The sequence below is a fragment of the Aotus nancymaae genome, unplaced genomic scaffold, assembly GCF_030222135.1.
Source record: "Aotus nancymaae isolate 86718 unplaced genomic scaffold, 86718_ANA_hifiasm-v0.15.2.pri h1tg000058l, whole genome shotgun sequence".
In the NCBI taxonomy this organism is placed as follows: domain Eukaryota; kingdom Metazoa; phylum Chordata; class Mammalia; order Primates; family Aotidae; genus Aotus; species Aotus nancymaae.
In genome coordinates this window covers 48,563,472-48,582,560 of record NW_026988472.1, presented here as the reverse complement: position 1 = coordinate 48,582,560, position 19,089 = coordinate 48,563,472, and the positions used below count along the sequence as shown (strand labels likewise).

The window sequence follows — 19,089 nt, the reverse complement described above, 5'->3', positions numbered from 1 at the left end:
GATTATTCCAGAGGTTGGCAAATGTTTCTGTAAAAGGCCAGGTAGTAAATGTTTTCGGTTTTGTGGGCCATGCAATTTCTGTTGAGGCTGTTCAGCTCTGCCGTCATAGCGTGAGAGCAGCTGTGAACAATACATACACAAATGGGCATGTCTGTATTTCCGTAAGATGTTTCCTTATGGACACTGAAATCTGAATTTTACAGTTTTCACATGTCACAAAATATTATTATTATTTTGAATAATTCAAATCAAAAGATTTTTTCCCCTTTTTCAATCAATTAAAAATGTAAAAACCATTCTTAACTCGTGTGCCACAGAAATGCATTCCCTGGGCTGCAGTTGGCTTGCAGCCCAGAGTTTTCCAAACTCTGATCTACTCTGTTGTCTGTAGAATCCAATCCAGAGACTTATTTGCTTCTAGGGGAGTCTCTGTGCCATAAACAGAATTATGATTAAATACTTTTATTGATTTTAAAAATATAGCTCAAACCCACCTTGATTAGTGTCCATTCCACTTCTAGACAAATATCTTTGCTGGCACATTTTGGTCATATTAAGTCCAGGCTGATGGAGTGAGTGTGTCCACTCTTGGACTTAGAGTGTGACTTTCATGTCAACCAGAGGGCCTGGCTCTGAGCAGCTCTTTCTCTGCCCAGTCTCTAATCTTCTACTTTTTCATCTCAGGTCAGTTACTACTTTCCCCTGAAGACCTTGTGGAGGTCATTTTTTGCAGCGCTGGTGGCAGCCTTTACGTTGCGATCCATCAATCCCTTTGGAAATAGCCGTCTTGTTCTCTTTTACGTGGAATATCACACGCCCTGGTACATGGCTGAACTCTTCCCCTTCATCCTACTTGGGGTCTTCGGGGGCTTATGGGGAACCCTCTTCATCCGCTGCAACATTGCCTGGTGCAGGAGGCGCAAGACCACCAGGCTGGGGAAGTACCCAGTGCTGGAGGTCATTGTGGTGACCGCCATCACTGCCATCATTGCCTACCCCAATCCCTACACACGCCAGAGCACCAGCGAGCTCATTTCTGAGCTGTTCAATGACTGTGGGGCCCTTGAGTCTTCCCAGCTCTGTGACTACATCAACGACCCCAACATGACTCGGCCAGTGGATGACATTCCAGACCGGCCAGCTGGTGTCGGTGTTTACACAGCCATGTGGCAGCTGGCCCTGGCACTGATCTTCAAAATCGTCGTTACCATATTTACCTTTGGCATGAAGGTAAGTGAAAGGGAGGGAAGATGGGGTGGGACCCATGTCCTTCTCATGTCCTTCTGGGGAGAGCACCCTATTCTCTAAAATAAATTTGCGATGGAAAAAAGGGGAACTGGCCTTTCTTGAATGTTCTCATGTGCCAGGCACTTGACATTCTTTTAATCAATAGGAAATAACTTAATAAACAATAAGCTTATGAAATAGAGATTTTAATCCCATTTTACAAGTGAGGAAACTAAGGCTATGAGATCTTAAGTGGCTTGATCAGAACACAGCTATGGGAGACAGAGCTAGGCATCAAACCCACTTCACACATTCCCAGAACAGGTGGTGGTAACCACAGGTTTCCTGCTTCTGGCCAGGCAATGCCAGGTGGTGGAAAAAGCCCAGGTTTGGCTCAGTAAACATGCACTGAGTATCAGCTACGTCTTAGGCATCGTGCTCAGTCTGAGGGATACAGATCCCCAAACAGAGAAGCTGCCTTTGCAGAGCACACAGCTCTGGGAGAGAGAGATGCAGACCCAGAGTTCTGACATTGTGGCGAGCACCACACTGGTATGACGGGAGCACAGAGTGAGTGCATCCCCCGTCTGGGTAGGGCTGGGCATGACGGGCTCTTTCCACACATCCTCTTTGAAGGGCAGAGCTGTGGATAACAACATATGCTTTCTTTCTTTTCCTTTCTCTCTCTCTCTCTCTCTGCCTGCCTGTCTGCCTTCCTTCCTTCCTTCCTTCCTTCCTTCCTTCTTTCCTTCCTTCCTTCCTTTCTTCCCTTCCCCCCTCCCTCCCCCCCCATCCTTTTCTGTTGCCCAGGCTGGAATACAGTGGCATGATCACAGCTCACAGCAGCCACAACCTCATGGGCTCAAGTCATCTTCCCACCTCAGCCTCCCAAGCAGCTGGCATCATAGGCATGAGCCACCACAGTTGGTGAATTTTTAAAATTTTTTGTACAGATGAGGTTCTTGCTGTGTTGCCCAGGCTGGCCCCAAACTCCTGGGCTCAAGCGATCCTCCTGCCTCAGCCTCCCAAAGCACTGGGATCATAGGCATGAGCCACCACACCACACCCAACAGCACATGCTTCCATTATTCTTGTTCCCAAAGCCAGAGAAGAGACAGCTGCTTTCTTCTTTCATTGGTTTAAAATCATTATGTTAAAATACTTTAAAAGCCCCTCCTAAAGAGCTTTCTTTTATGGAACCTGGAATTAAGTTGTTATTGCTTTTTTTTTGAATTGTAAAATCCACAAAACATAAAGGATCATTTTAAAGTATACAATTCAGTGACATTACGTACACTCACAATGTCGTGCAACCAACACCTTTATTTAGCTTTTAGAATATTTTCATCCCCCAAAAGGAAATCCCATCTCCATTAGCAGTCACTCCCCGTTTTTCCCTCCCCCAGCCCCTGGTAACCACTAATCTGTTCTGCCTCTAGATTTGCCTATTTTGGACACTTCATATAAATGACATCAAGCAATACGTGGCCTTTGGTGACTGGTTTGTTTTATTTAGCACCCTGTTTTCAAGGTTCGTTCGCATTGTAGCGTGTGCCACTACTGCATTTTTATGGCTGAATAGTATGCCATGGTACGGAGATCTCACGTTTTGTTTATTCATTCATCCTTTGATGGACATTTGTTTCTACCTTTTGGTTATTATGGATAATGCTATCATTGCTTACTTAAAGAAACTTTTATTAGAGTATATCATTCATATAGAGATGTGTACAGCTTGATGGAGTTTCATAAAACACACACACTTGTGTAACCAGCACCCAGGACCAGAAGCAGAACATGATCCATACCGCAAAACCCCCTTTTGTGTTCCATTACGATTGCTTTCTGTGTGGTATTTCTATGAATTGTCTTTTTGATTTTATTTGTTTTTATTAAAAATATAAAATAGAGACCAAGTCTCCCTATGTTGCCCAGGTTGGTCTCAAACTTCTGAGCTCCAGTGATCCTCCTGTTTGGCCTCCCAAGGTGCTAGGATTACACACGTGAGCCATTTTTCCCTGCCTGAATTGTCTTTTGTTTTTTTGGAGATAGGGTCTCGCTCTTTTGCCCAGGGTGGAGTGCAGTGGCACAATCATGGCTCACTGCAGCCTTGACCTACCGGGTTCAAGTGATCCTCCTGCTTCAGCCCACTGAGTAGTTGGGACTATAGACATGCGCCACCAATGCCAGCTAATTTTTGTATTTTTTGTAGAGATGGGATCTCGCCATGTTGTCCAAGCCCACTGGGAACTCCTAGGCTCAAGTGATCCACCCACCTTGGCCTTCCAAAGTGCTAGGATTAAAGGCATGAGCCATCACGCCCAACCTGAATTGCCCTTTCAAAAAATATCTAATGGCCAGGCACGGTGGCTCACAAAGTGCTGTAATTTCAGCACTTTGGGATGCTGAGGTTGGTGGATCACTTGAGGTCAGGAGTTCAAGACCAGTCTGGCCAACATAGTGATACCCCATTTCTTCTAAAAATACAAAAGTTAGCTGGGTGTGGTGACATGTGCCTGTGGTCCCAGCTAGTCAGAAGGCTGAGGCACAAGAATTGCTTGAACTTGGGAGGCGGAGGCTGCAGTGAGCTGAGATCACACCACTGCACATGGGCCTGGGCAACAGAGCAACAGAGACTCTGTCTCAAAAAAAAAAGAAAAAAAAGAAAAAAAAAGTCTAAGAAGTTATTTATCTGAGTGTGTAGTGGAACAGCTGACTGCCTCTGATCTGTCATCTCCTAGCAAAGGGATTTGTTTTTGTGTCTCAGGAAGATGCTGGTAACATTTTATGATGCTTGCTGAGAAAGATCTCCTTTGATGTTACAGGGATATAAATGACATAGAATAAGGGGAAGCTCAGAAAGGAACAATTTCCTAAGGAATGTTTTAACTCTAGAAATCACACACACGAGGATCCAAACTTCACTTGAATTAGGTTAAAGATCTGCTTCCATCCTCAGCTGGGTGACCACCTCGGGCGGGCATCATTGCAGCTGCTGCCCAGGGTCAGAGGTCACATGTCATTTCAGTGAACACAGGGAGTCAGTCATGTTCTATAGCACATGTGTGGTCACTAAATAAACTAAAATGCATTTTCGTCCAGCAGAGTAGAGAACACGCTGCTACCACAGTCTTTCAGTTTACATTCTATTTCTTTGCTGCCCCTACCCTGGCTTGAAAATATTCAGAATGTTTATTGGAAAATGCACTTCATTAGGAAGAGGAAATTGCCTCCCTCGGCTCTCTCTGATGGGTGTTCAGCCACTACCTACTAGAGAGGGCAGGAAGCCATTGAAGTGCTTTCTGGAAGATCCAGGGTGGCTGCAATGATGGATTCAGCTTCTTTATTTTACCTGGGAGCAGTTGCAGGTCCTTCTTTTCCATTTTCATGCTGTGGCTTGACATTTAATTTTAAAAGCCATTCTAAATGACATGGCAAGGGGAGAGAGAAAGTGGTGTCTCAAGTGACAGATGCTCACTTTCAATGTTATTTGCAGTGAGGCTTATCATTCTTTAATCCACAGCAGGCAAACCCAGCCAGCTTTTGAAGGAGAGGGAATCAAAGTATAAAATTGCGTTCTGTCTAAGTCGCAGTAGATATGACTGACTAAGCAGGTCAAATCATTCGTCCCACCTTTCTCCAGCTGACCTATTTTGCAGAGTTGCACGTCCTCTGAAGACTGAAGCTAAACGCAAGCCTGTCGAGGGGGAATGTGTTTCCTGGGGGTTGTGAAGCGGGGACTCAGTCTCCTTCCCTCATGTCGCTTTTCTCTGTGTCTCCTCAAGATCCCGTCAGGCCTCTTCATCCCCAGCATGGCTGTGGGCGCGATAGCAGGCAGGATGGTGGGAATTGGCGTGGAGCAGCTGGCCTACCATCACCATGACTGGATTATCTTCAGGAACTGGTGCAGACCCGGTGCAGACTGTGTCACGCCAGGGCTTTACGCAATGGTGGGGGCTGCGGCCTGCCTTGGTACGACCATGGTTGGGCAGGGAGGGGGACTGGGGAACTGATCTGGCTTAGAGGACTGCCAAGAAGAAAGACATGGACTTGAACGTTTTCATTACTCAGGTTAGGCTAGGTTGTGCGGCTATAACAAGTAACCCCTAAACCACAGTGGCTTAACCCACCAAGGCTTATATCTTGCTCACTATGCACACACCACACACACACAGATACCCTTAACTTATGATGAGGTTTACATCCTGATAAATGGCATCATGAGTTGAAAATGCATTGAATACACCCAGCCGACCGAACGTTGTAGCTTAGCTTAGCCTACCTTAAACATGTTCAGAACACTTACATTCACCTACAGCTAGGCACAATCATCTAACATAAAGCCTATTTTATAATAAAATTGAACATCTCTTGTAATGTATTGAATACTGAAAGTGAGAAACAGATGGTTGCCTGGGTACTGGAGGCATGGTTTCTACTGAATGCCGGTTGTTTTTGTACCACGGAAAGTTGAAAAGTCGTAAGTTGAACCATTGTAGGTTGGGACCGTCTGCAAATTAAAAGCATGGTTTAGCAGAAGGTTCCTCTCCACCTAATCATTCAGGGTCACAAAGATGGGTCTGTCTCCTGTCTATAATCCTTAAGAATCTCTGTGATTTTCTAGTTTATGGGGTTCTGGAAGAGCACCATGCTTGCTTAGTCAGAAGCTTGCAGAGCCCACGTAGGATCCACTCACCAAAAAGCTAGCTGTGTGGGCCAGGGTGAATACACAACACAACATCCCTCACTGGAGCAGAGGCCCCAGTGAGATGCGACTTCTTTTTTTTTTTTAATAGTTATTCTTTTTTTATTATGCTTTAAGTTCTGGGGTACATGTGCAGATCGTGCAGGATTGTTACATAGGTGTACACATGCCATGGTGGTTTGCTGGAGATGCGACTTCTTGCTCCCCAATTCAAAGCCACATTTGACAGGGCCTGGCCTGGGTTCCAGAGGCCCTGTGCAGGAAGCATATGAGAGTGTCTGCTGAGAACAGGTGTGATGGGAATTTACAGCCTGTCTGTCACTTTCCCCAATCATGGCCGTATGAGCTGCCCGGGTTGCACTTTGGAATCTTACTCCTCCCCTCTGTTGCAGGTGGAGTTACCAGGATGACAGTGTCATTGGTGGTCATCATGTTTGAATTAACAGGGGGTCTGGAATACATTGTGCCCCTGATGGCGGCAGCTGTGACCAGCAAGTGGGTGGCTGATGCATTTGGGAAAGAAGGCATCTATGAGGCCCATATCCACTTAAATGGGTACCCATTCCTCGACGTTAAGGATGAATTTACCCACCGCACGCTGGCCACTGATGTCATGCGGCCTCGGCGGGGAGAGCCGCCACTGTCGGTGCTCACCCAGGACAGCATGACCGTTGAAGATGTGGAGACGCTCATCAAGGAGACCGACTACAATGGCTTCCCTGTGGTGGTCTCCAGAGACTCCGAGCGCCTCATTGGATTTGCCCAGAGGAGGGAACTGATTCTCGCAATAAGTGAGTAAAGAGAGGGAAGCTCACGTTCTGCCAAGAGCCGAATGGTATACTTTGTACCCCTAACATTATCCAAGATTTTTGAGGTTATGTGCATTAAGCCAGGGGCTCTCAAGCTTTCACATGTCTCTGGTCACCCGAGGGTCTGGCTCAAAAGCAGATTCTGATTGTGCAGATCTTGGGGGGGACCCAAGACTACATCCCTCACAAGTTCTCCATTAATGCCGATGTAGCTGGTCCCCATGTCACACTCTGAGGAAAAAGGCTTTAAACCCAAGTCTTGGGTAGACATTCTTGGTTAGAAAGTGACTGCATGTTTGCAGGCAGCCCCCTGGCCCTGCTCCGCTGCCACCTTTCAGCAATTGTTGACTAAAGCTGAGAAGGAAGAGAGGACAACCTGGAGTGGCCCGGAAGAGCTGTCTCAGAGACTTTCAGGTGGACCAGCCATCTGGCTGAGATTGTGAGTTCTCTGCCCCTGACACCCCTTGCCACCACACAAGTCTTTTGCTTCACTTTATGATATGATGTTGGATTCCACAGTTAGAGGCCCTTGCAGGTAAATGCGCAGACATCACTGGAACCAATTTTGTGAGATTATTTTCCTCTTGTGTTTGAATGACAATCAGCTGCACTGAGGGCCAGGCTGTTGAGTTGGGGGAGGAGAATATGGGATGATGCCCAGGTCAGGGTGTCCCAAAGACAGGCAGCTCAGAGAAGTAAGCCCGTGGGCCCCATCAGCCTAGGGATGGCTCCATCAGAAGGGTAAGCAGGAGGTAGGAAAACTCCTAAGACAGACGCGGCCGAGGGCCAGAGGTCTGCTTGTGAGTTGCTGGGATCACAGGCAAGGAGGAGCAGTGAGCCTTGGAGGGGTAGAGTCATGCCATGCCTCAAGGTGGCAAGGGTAAGGACCAGCATAGCACATCCACGGGCACATGGCAAATGCATGTGTCATCCTGCTCAGCATCCTTGCTCTGTGATCTGTACAACATTCCAGCATCTCATAATAGACCAAGACCCATGGCATAGCTCCCATGTACACACTACAGTTTTACTCTACATCTTCCAGAGTATTCTTGAAGCTTGTCAATGGGACTTTTCCTGGTCTGATGTTGGAATGGCCCACTGTGAACACATTTCCACCATGCAACTGCTTACTTATCTCCCTGACCTTTGTTTCCTGTTTCCAAGGCACCTCCCTTCTATTTCTAAAACCTCTTCCCAATGTTAAATAGCTTTAAAATATCTTTAAGGCATCTTCATCAAAGGCTTTATAAAAATAAGTTTAGATGAGCTGTTCCCTCCCATTTTAGCTTGACACTCAAACATTTTTACCTTCCCCAAAGCAAAAATTGATTTTGTGTTTTAGACACCGTAGCAAGTTTGTGCTTAAGTGTTCAGCAGTGCTTCTCCTTGCTATAGGCCCTGTTGCTTAACAGGTAGGTAGGTGCCTTTGTGTAAATATTACCTTATAAATAATGAGTTTTTTAAAGTTGTTTAAGTAGGGTTGGGTTTGTTTAAAATTACTAGTAATCAGCAGCCTTTAAAAATTTTATTCATTCCCTATAATCTTTTAAGCAAAGGTTGAAATTTTAAAACTAAGGTAATAAATGTCACAGAATCTATTATCTATTGTATAGCTGCAGGCACACCTGCTAAGACGCAGCTTATTAATTTTGCTGAAACCCATTACTGTAATCAAGTGGGAAGCAGTAATTGTCATCAATCGGTTAAAGAAGAAATTTAAACCTACCAACCAAGCACTCTCCTAGAAGCTGTGTTTGGAATGTCTGAAGAGGCACCACACGGTGTAAATACTACCTGTATGCTTTCAATCAGACTGATAATAATATAGAAGGTGCTATTTACATGGTTTGTGCAAAGGCAAGGGGTGTTTTGCTCTGAGGAATCAGAAAAGCTGCTTTTCTGGCCTGTGGAAATAGAAGAGCCCCTGTATTCTGGTGGATAAATACAGGTGCATGACCTATATTTGAGGAATCTTGTGCTATTTTATGAGTATAGAAATATGACAGCATTTAGCTAGACACTATCCCATGCCAATTTCACTTTCTAGAGGAAGTGGGAGCAAAGATTATAGACAGTTAGATCCAAGATAGTCTGGATCAGAAAAGAAAGGTAAGTGAGGTAAAGAAGAATTTTTCTTACGTATCATGTTTAAAAATTGTAGCAACTGCTCACATGAAGCTGAAAATGTTTTGTTATGTTTTGGAATGCCAAAGCATAGCGTTGTCTTTGTTAGCACTTGTTAGCACCATCTGGGCAACGTGACTCTCTTCACCAGCACATACTAGCACATGGCGCCGTATGTGACCCTTGCTCAAGTTCCTGGCAAATAGGCCTTTACCTCTCATTGCTCTTTGCAAATATGAGGACTCATCTGTACGCAGCAGGGCTCAGGTGCTTCTCATCTTGAGTTCAGCAGTTAAGTAAGGGTTCAAGGAGGACTCAGTGGGGAGTCGCAGAGATGATTAAAGGGTGGAAAGTTGGAGTTTCAGGGAAGAGTTAAGGAAACTCTCAGGTTTTTTTGGTCTGGTGGATGATTTATTAGGTTGGTACAAAAGTAATTACAGTTTTTGCTGTTACTTTCAGTGGTGAAAACCACAATTACTTTTGCACCAACCCCATAATAATGATCCTCCAGCATGTGGAAGATGCTTACTTGCAGAAAGGGGTCTACATCCAGCACTGAACAAGAAGTGTCAGATCTGTCAGACAAGGGAGAAAGAGGTTTATGCCCAGGAGGGCTGTTAGATACTGGACTGGGTCACGGAGAACAGTGGTGTCCTCTACATCTTTCTGTTGGGGATGTTTATATATATACATACACACATAGAGGGATTTCTCCATGCTTTAGTAGACAGACAATAACTTGTAAAATAATCTGCTTTTTATTCTGTATAGTGTTTACTTTTTCATCATAACATCTTTGTACTGACTACTTCTGTGGTTGCTTTCAATTTTCCATTTTAACCTATATCGTTGATTATATCTGTCTTATGGATGCATTAAAAAATTTTTTTGAGACAGGTTCTCACTCTGTTGCCCAGGCTGGAGTGCAGTGGTGTAATTATAGCTCACTGCAGCCTCTACCTCCTAGGCTCCAGCAGTCCTCCCACTTCAGCCTCCAGAGAAGCTAGGACTACAGGCTTGCACGACCATGCCTGACTAAGCATTTTTAATTAACAGGATGATAGACTGTTAACCTCCCTAAAAACACAATTCAAGTGGGAGTGCGCCTCCTCAGCACTGCTGACATTTGGGGCTGGACGATTCTCTGTGGTGGGGCTGTCCTGTGCCCTGTGGAGTGTGACCAGTGTTCCAGGACTCCACCCAGTTGAGAACGATTGCTCTAAAGCCACTCAATAGCCTAACAAATATGTGATTATTTCCAATTTTGAAAAATTTCTTGGCCTATCACATAGTTTGTGAAATTCCTCTTACCCACACTTTATTAATCACCATCTCTACATCTGGCATATGACCATATTGCTGTTAGAAAATGGAATGTTGAGTAACCTTAGCAGGTGCTCATAATGTGCACATTCCTTTTTTTTTTTTTTTTGGAGACTAAGTCTCACTCTGTTTCCGAGGCTGGGGTGCAGTGTCGCCATCTTGACTCACTGCAGCCTCCACCTCCCAGATTCAAGCAATTCTCCTGCCTCAGCCTCCCGAGTAGCTGGGACTATAGGTGCGCCATCATGCCTGGCTAATTTTTGTATTTTTAGTAGAGACAGAGTTTCACCATGTTGGCCAGGCTGCTCTCGTACACCTGACCTTAAGTGATCCGCCTGCCTCAGCCTCCCAAAGTGTTGGGATTACAGGCGTGAGCCACTGTGCCTGGCCTAAAATGTACATTCTTTTTGAAGAGCTGTGACCACTGAGTCTCATTCTAGTAGAATATATGACAAACCTCCTACATTAAAGACAGTTTTAAAAAGTTATTTTTAAAACATTTAAAAATGAAGTTTATTACATTTTTTCAAAGTGAAAGTAATACACACTCCAAATATTGGAGAAATCAGAAGCGAAAGGAAAAATTTAAAAAGGCACCTACATTCTTATCACCATAGAAGACATGGTTGATATTTAGCGCATTTCCTTTTTGTCTTTTAGGTCTTTTAAAAAGATGTATTTTCGGTTGTATTGTTTTGGTTTCCTTTTCATCACAGACTCCCAAGTGTTCCTGGGGTCTGTGAGTCTCTTTTCCTGTAGCACTGGCTCATCCCCTGGGTGAGGAGTTAGTTGGTTTATCCTTTCACATGGGAAGTATTTCTTAAGTGTCCGCCATGTGCTGATACCATCCCAGAAGCTCAGAGTCCAGGGATGACAGCATACTGCCTCTGCCCTCTGTGAATTTACATGCAGGCATTTTGGTGTCTGGTGATTTCTGGTCCAAACTGAGAGTAGATGTTTCACCCTAGTAGAGAATTCCAAAGAGCTTTCTTGCTGGTTCTTCTTCCATTCACGGGCTTTTGCCTGTTCCTAGCACCTCTACCCGCAAAGTTTGAAGCCTCCTGTGAGTCTGTAATAGAGTTCCAAAGTGGCCTAGCAGAACCTTTCTGAGGATAGTAGCAGTTGCCACTGTGGGAATAGCAAGGTGTATAGCCCAGCTCTCCAGCTCTGACCCCAGCCAATGCCTATGTTTTTGTTTGGCAGTCATTACCACATGGGCTTTCCTTCCTGATACCTCCTATGTGAGATAGGTTCAGGTTTATGTGGCAGGCAGAACCAGATACACTGACATTTAGTAGACTGACTCATTCATTCATTCATGTGTGTATTTGGCAAATATCTGTTTTGTGTCTACTGTGTGCTAGGCATTGCCCAGACACTTGGAGTGCGCCGGTGAGCAAGAGTTCATTGAGCCTAGTGACTGTTAGAATCAGGGCTCCTAACCCAATCCATAGGTTCAAAGGAGATATAAGCTTGTTTTTTATTGTATTATAGCAAGTGGATTGACCATTTATTAAATTGTATTTGGTTTTAGAAGGAGTTCAGCAAATCCATGTCATTAACTCTTGACTGGGGTTTGTGGCCTGATCCAATCCTGACATTTGCCCAATGGTTGAAATTGATGGAAATCCTGTTAGTGGGACTTTAAGAGAATTGGCTGGTCTGTGGAAATAAGCAAATAAGTATGTGTTGCCAGTTGCCTCTCTGCCTTACTGGGTAAGGACAGAATCATCTTGGTTTCGGGGAGAAGTACGTAGTGTATATTGAGCAGTCTACATTTGAAAACATGTTGTACATCAAAGTTGTCTGGTATTTGTGTTAGAATCATACCCCATTTGATGTAACTTGATTTAACCTGACCCATATAATGTGCAGGCATTTGCCCAGCAGGCCCTCTGTTCCTCTTTTAAACAGAGACCCTTTTTCAGACTCAGCCTGACCCCAAATGCTGCCAGTTTTCCATTAGAGTACTCTATTGCACTAAATGGCCTTGGAGGAGGCAGTTAGAATTTTATTTTTGAAAGAACAATATAGGTGAATAGTAGTCTTTGAGAAAGCAAGAAATGTATGATAGAAACCAGGATCCATTTTAAAGCAAGCCTTGCTGTACATTTTCCTTAACCTTTTCCCATGAACCAAGAGAAAGATTAAAATTCCAACAGAAGGAAAATCGCCTTGGAGAAATATCTTGAGACCGATGGATTTATTTCATGTGTGACTTAAAATAGCCTGGGTTTCTAGCACCGCGTTAAGCTGTATTTCTAATGAGTTCCTGTTACCCTACTTTTCTTCAGCTTTCTTTCACGTGGCCTTTCTACAGACAGAAATAGGCTAATTGCTACCATAACAGTTTTACTATCTTTCTTTGAGAGATCCATGAAATGGCCCATTTTTAAGACAGGAGATCCAAAGTGTAGGGGGGATGCAGCTTTTCTGGGGTTGTTTCTTTGGACCCAAGGGTCGCATTTGTGATCGAGCTGCATTTCTGGGCTGTGAGCCTGGCCTGGCTGTATTGGTTTCTTGTTCCTCCCAGGATTCATAATGCCATTTGGGCCAGTTATAAGTTAGTTCATAAAAAGAAAAACAATGTATTAAGGTCATTGGGCAGCTAAGTAAGTTTCTTTTCACGTCAAACTCCAGTCCATGATGAGGTGAAGCAGCATAAGGAAAGCCAGAGTGGAGAGCCCTGGGCTGTTTGGGGTGCCTGGAGTCCAGGGGGAAGCAATGAACGTCCCCAAAGGGGCCATCTGGGTCGGGCCCATCTTGCCAGACTTTGGCAACAAATGATCCAGTCACAGCAGGGGACCCTCACACAGCATTAGCTGCAGAGAGATGCCAATTCCACAGATGTTTGGCTAAAGCCCCTTATTAAGAATGTGTGGTTCATCCTTCGAACCCCTTTTCTGTGGGATTTTCGATGCTGTGTACGAGTGTGGGGTGGGGAGTTGCTCAGCAAGGGTTTTTTGTGTGGCTTATTGTTCCTGCTTACCCCATTCTAGAGAATGCCAGACAGAGGCAGGAGGGCATCGTGAGCAATTCCATCATGTACTTCACAGAGGAGCCCCCTGAGCTGCCAGCCAACAGCCCACATCCCCTGAAGCTGCGGCGCATCCTGAACCTCAGCCCATTCACAGTCACAGACCACACCCCAATGGAGACGGTGGTGGATATCTTCCGGAAATTGGGACTCCGGCAGTGTCTGGTGACGCGGAGTGGGTGAGTAGCCGGACATGAGACCAGAAGACCTAGGGAGAAAAAAAATGAGTGAGACATGGTCTCAGCCCTGAAGGAGGTAGAGGGCCACGGGGTAGACCAGTCCTTGACAGAGAATGGCAGTAAGCTGTGGTGAATATGTTGAGAAGGAAATGTACAGGGGCTTGGGACTTAGGGCTGGGTGGCTGTGCAGCCAGGGAAGGGGGTGGTCCAGGCTGGACTGTTGCCTGGGCTGAGGAAGGTTGAGTAAAAAGGGGCAGAGCCACAGGAGAAAGACTTGGTGTTGCTTTTCTACCACCCCATGTGACACTTGGCTCAGGGAGGAGGTACAGCCAGTTCTGCTATAACATGACCTATGCAGTCCTCAAATTCATAGCACTATGCAAAAATTGAGCCATGCAAACTATAGGACTTCTGGGAAAAATGAGGTTAGTTACACAATAGTCAAAACTTCATCAGTGATGCATGATGTAAAAGAGGTGGGAGCCTCGTAAGAATGGTAGTACTGAGCCAGGTGATGTGGCTCATGCCTGTAATCTCAGCACTTCAGGAGGCTGAGGCGGGAGGATCGTTTGAGCCCAGGAGTTCAAGACCAGCCTGGGTGGCAAGACTCTATCTCTGCAAATAAACTTTTATAAAATCAGCCAGGTGCGCCTGTCTTCCCAGCTACTCAGGAGGCTGAAGCAGGAGGATCACTAGAGCCCAGGCATCCAAGGCTGCAGTGGCCTAGGACTGTACCACTGCGCTCCAGCCTGCGCAGCAGAGCAAGACCCTGTCTTGAAAAAAGAAGAGTGGTGGTACCATGTTGTGCATTAGTTAAATGGTTAAGAAATACAGAAATATGTCACTTCATCTTGAAAAGGCCTGAAGTTGGCTGTGGGATGAGTGTCACAAGCTCTGCTGCTTATGAACTGCTGGGAACGGGTGGAAGGAGGGGAACCTGAACTCAAGGGGAAGTGGTCACAGCAGGTGTGGATGGGTGTGGCTCCTCACACATGCATGAACTGAGGTAGCTTGTGGATGTTTGGGGGACCGGACAGGTGTATTTTGTGTATGCTGATCCCACTGGGTTCAGGTGGGTGCAGTTTTCTGCATTTGCCTAGAGTTTCTCATGGATGACATCACGCATAAGCAAAAGTGAAATTCATATTATGCTCAGATTGTTCCCAATATATCAATTTGTTTGAAACAACTTTGTTTTCTAAACAAACATGATTGGAGAATGGACAGATTTGATGACCCCATGGCATTGTCTGTGCTGACACTTTTGTTGTATTGTCACAAATCAGGAAACCAGCAGTGCAGCGACCGAGGGTCCACTGTAGTAGCTCCAGAGGTGCATTCCTTAAGGGCCATTCTGTGGCCTCTTAGTTTCCCAGGTTCCATGGTTTCAGAAGTTTGTGTAAGGGAAGGGGTTGGCTTGGTCAGGGTAGCCTGGAACCTAGGGTTATCTGCCCATTTTATTCCTGTACGGGCTGGAAGTAGGAGGAGGGAAATGGGTTCTGGAGACATTGGTACCTAATAAAGTTTAGGCCTTTATAGACTCCAGAGGCTCAACTATCTAATATAGCTTATATTTCCAGAGCCAGCACACTCTAGTTTAACACAGCAGTTCTCAACTGGGATAATTTTACCTCCCAGGGACATTGGGCAATGTCTGGAGACAATTTTGGGTGTCATGACTGGAGGGAGGGATGTTATTGGCATCTAGTGAGTAGAGGTCAGGGATGCTGCTAAACATCCTGCAGTGCACAGGACAGCTCCACAACGAAACATCTGGCCCAAAATGTCACTAGTCATGCAGTTGAGCGACCTTGGACTGGATGTCTATGTAGCTAAATGAGCAATTGTGTTTGTTTCGCTTTCTTCCTGCTGTCCTGGTAGCAAGCTCACAGAGGGACAGGCTCTTCAATTTGCACATTTACCCAGAGAACTCCTGGCCAGCACAGCGAGTGTCCTCCTTAGCTCTGACTGCAGCCAGAGGGTGTCTTGCATGTGGGAGGTGCAATCAATAGGGAACAAATAAATGAGTCCTTGTGTTTGACAAGGCTAGAGATCATTTCTGCTGATAAATTTTAAAGGTGCTCAAGTGGTTTTTCAAACTCGAGTGTGGATCAAAATGCCCTAGAGGATTAAACTTCCAGGCAAAATCCAGATTTCTGGGCCCCACCACAGAGCTATTGATCCCTGGAGGTCTAGGGTGAGGCCCAAGAATGTGCATTTCTAATAAGCTCCTAGTCGATGCCGTTGCTGCCGGTCTGGGGACCCTACTTTAAGAACCACTGAAGTCGATTTATGCACTTGAGTTTCCAGTACTTGGTATAAATATACCACTGTGATTGCCCATGCTGTCTCAAGTGTGTAGCAGTTTCTCCTTTCCTTTAAAATAATAATCCAATGTCAGTTATCATTGGAATTTCAGTTCAGGCAGGAAACTCTGCCCTTAATGCCTGCTCACACCTTGCAGAACCCCACAAGGTTTTCCTGTGAAGATCTGGGTGCCGAAATTGGCTCCGAATGTTTCAAGAAAGCAAAATCGCACTCTCTCTTGCTCTACATCTTTTAAACAAACACAGATGCTGCTGCGTTAGTGCTGGCAAGGGATCCTTGTCTGTAGGGCCTTTCATCTCCTTGGGCTTCTTGCCAGGGCAGGCGCGTCTCCGGCCAGCTCTCCTGTTTGATGTGCTCGCTCACCCTGTGCCTTCCCTGCTTGGGATGGCCACAAGCCTTAGCTCCACTGTTGGCCTGGATCACCAGCAGCATTTCTCAGGCCTAGGGTTCAAGGGCCATCATGAAACTGGACCAGGAACCAGAATGCTGCAATCTAGGAAGCCTCCAGTTGCTAAGAGCGAATTTGGGTGAGATTTTCCCTATGAAAGTTTTAGAAAGGAAAAGGGCGTAAGGGAGATGGTGTCAGATTTCCCCCAAGCCCTGCTAGGTGGTCCATAGGGGCCTGGACAGGGTAGCTTTCGCAGAAGAACCCAGCTGCTTGAATCTGAATTATGTCCTTGGTCATAGATCTGGCCATTTATAATTCACTGAATTCGCTTGAACTGCTACCTAAAGGGACTGGAAGTTCAAACACTTGATTTAAATCAGATAGGACATTTCATGCCACTAACGAAGCCTGCTGGATTTGATGTTACCTCCTTCTGGGTTGATGTTCGGCTTTCTTCTTTTGTGATAATTACCATCGCAGGCCAGGGCACAATTTATGCACGAACCCAAGGCAGCTCCTCAATTCATATTTCCCCAGCGCTGTTATAATCAACTTAACTTTTAGACATTACAGTCATAGAGCTTTAAAAGGAGGTTTTCAGAACTGCAAATGCCTGATCTTTTGATACTGTCTCCAGGGTGAAGATAGGGAAACAAAAACCAGGATTTATAGATATGGGAGGGTTCCGTGTGTGTGTGTGTGTGTGTGTGTGTGTGTTTGTGTGTGTGTGTGTGTATTAGTTCTCGTCACTTTGCAAACACTAATAAGTCTTATTTTTTCAAAGCAACATTGGTTTAATCAACATTATATTGGGTATCTATTTTAGCTGGGAACTATAGAGGGCACAAAAAGTGTTAAAAAAGAAAAGCCAAGGAACTTGTTATCTACTAAGGAACATGGACATAATCCAGTTTAAGTGGTGCTACCCAAGGCTCCAGGGAGGACTGTTCTGTTTTTTTAAATTTAATTTTATTTTAAATTCCGGGATACATGTGCAGGAAATGCAGGCTTGCTACCTAGGTAAACATGTGCCATGGTGTTTTCCTGCACCTATCAACCCATCACCTAGGTATTAGCCCCACATGCATTAGCTATTTATTCTGATGTTCTCCCTCACCCTGCCCAGTGTGTGTTGTTACCCTCCCTGTGTCCATGTGTTCTCATTGTTCAGTTCCCACTTATAAGTGAGAACATACGGTGTTCAGTTTTCTGTTCCTGTGTTAGTTTGCTGAGGATAATGGCATCCAGCTTCATCCATGTCCCTGCAAAGGATGTGATCTCATTCCTTTTATGGCTGCATAGTATTCTGCAGCCATAAAAATACTATGCAGCCATAAAAAGGAATGAGATCACATCCTTTGCAGGGACATTTTCTTTATCGAGCCTATCACTGATGAGCATTTGGGTTGATTCCATGTCTTTGCTATTGTGAATGGTGCTGCAGTGAACATACCTGTGCATGTATCTTTATAATAGAATGATTTATATTTCTTTAGGTATATACTCAGTAATGGGATTGCTAGATCAAATGGTATTTCTGGTTCTAGGTCTTTGAGGAATCGCCACACTATCTTCCACAATGGTTGAACTAATTTACATTCCCACCAACAGTGTAAAAGCGTCTCTGTTTCTCCACACTCTCACCAGCATCTGTTGTTCCTTGACTTTAATAATTGCCATTCTGACTGGCATGAGATGGTATCTCACTGTGGTTTTGATTTGCATTTCTCTAATGATCAGTGATGTGGAACTTTTTTTTCATGTGTTTGCTGGCTATAAAAATGTCTTCTTTTGAGAAGTGTCTGTTCATGTCCTTTGCCCAATTTTTGATGGGGTTGTTTTTTTTTATTGTAAATTTGTTTAAGTTCCTTGCAGATTCTGCATATTAGACCTATGTCAGATGGATAGATTGCAAAAATTTTCTCCCATTCTGTAGGTTGTCTGTTAACTCTGATGATAGTTTCTTTTGCTGTGCAGAAGCTCTTTAGTTTAATTAGATCCCGTTTGTCAACTTTTGCTTTTGTTGCAATTGCTTTTGATGTTTTCGTCATGAAATCTTTGCCCTTGATTACGTCCTGAATGGTATTGCCTAGATTTTTTTCTAGGCTTTTTATTGTGCTGGGTTTTACATATAAGTCTTTAATCTATCTTGAGTTAATTTTTGTATAAGGTGTAAGGAAGGGATTCAGTTTCAATTTTCTGCATATAGCTAGCCAGTTCTCCCAGCACCATTTATTAAATAGGGAATCCCTTCCCCATTGATTGTTTTGTTAGCTTTGTCAAAGATCAAATGGTTGTAGATGTGCGGTCTTATTTTTGAGATCTCTATTCTGTTTCATTGGTGTATGTGTCTGTTTTTGTACAAGTACTGTGCTGTTTTGGATACTGTAGCCATGTATTATAGTTTGAAGTTGGGTAACATGAGGCCTCCAGCTTTGTTCTTTTTGCTTAGGTTTTTCTAGGCTCTATGGACTATCCATCCAAAGCCAACAGAATATACATTCTTCTTGGCACCACATAACACTCTAAAATCGATCACATAATTGAAACTAAAACACTCCTCAGCAAATGCAAAACAACTGAAATTATAACAAGTGGTCTCTCAGACCACAGTGCAATCAAATTAGAACTCAAGATTAAGAAACTCACTCAAAACCATATAACTACATGGAAATTGAACAGCCTGCTCCTGAATGACTACTGGGTGAATAATGAAATTAAGGCAGAAATCAAGAAGTTCTTTGAAACCAATGAGAACAAAGAGACAATGTACCAGAATCTCTTGGACACAGCTAGAGCAGTGTTAAGAGGGAAATTTATAGCATTAAATGCCCACATCAAAAAGCTAGAAAGATCTCAAATCAACACCCTAACATCACAACTGAAAGAACTAGAGAACCAACAGCAGATAAACCCCAAAGCTAGAAGATGACAAGAAATAAGCAAGATCAGAGAAGAACTGAAGG

General features: G+C 44.5%; 1 protein-coding gene across 2 annotated transcripts in view; it reads left to right on the top strand.

The window, feature by feature from the left end:
- CLCN4 (chloride voltage-gated channel 4) overlaps positions 1 to 19,089 on the top strand; it is an 81,313-nt gene that overhangs the window by 49,860 nt on the left and 12,364 nt on the right. For both annotated transcript variants that reach the window (XM_021671556.2, XM_021671557.2), the window contains 4 exons: positions 685 to 1,230; positions 5,013 to 5,199; positions 6,325 to 6,723; positions 13,191 to 13,407. In XM_021671556.2, the coding sequence (XP_021527231.1) occupies positions 685 to 1,230; positions 5,013 to 5,199; positions 6,325 to 6,723; positions 13,191 to 13,407 (1,349 nt within the window). The remainder of the gene's footprint in view (positions 1 to 684; positions 1,231 to 5,012; positions 5,200 to 6,324; positions 6,724 to 13,190; positions 13,408 to 19,089) is intronic.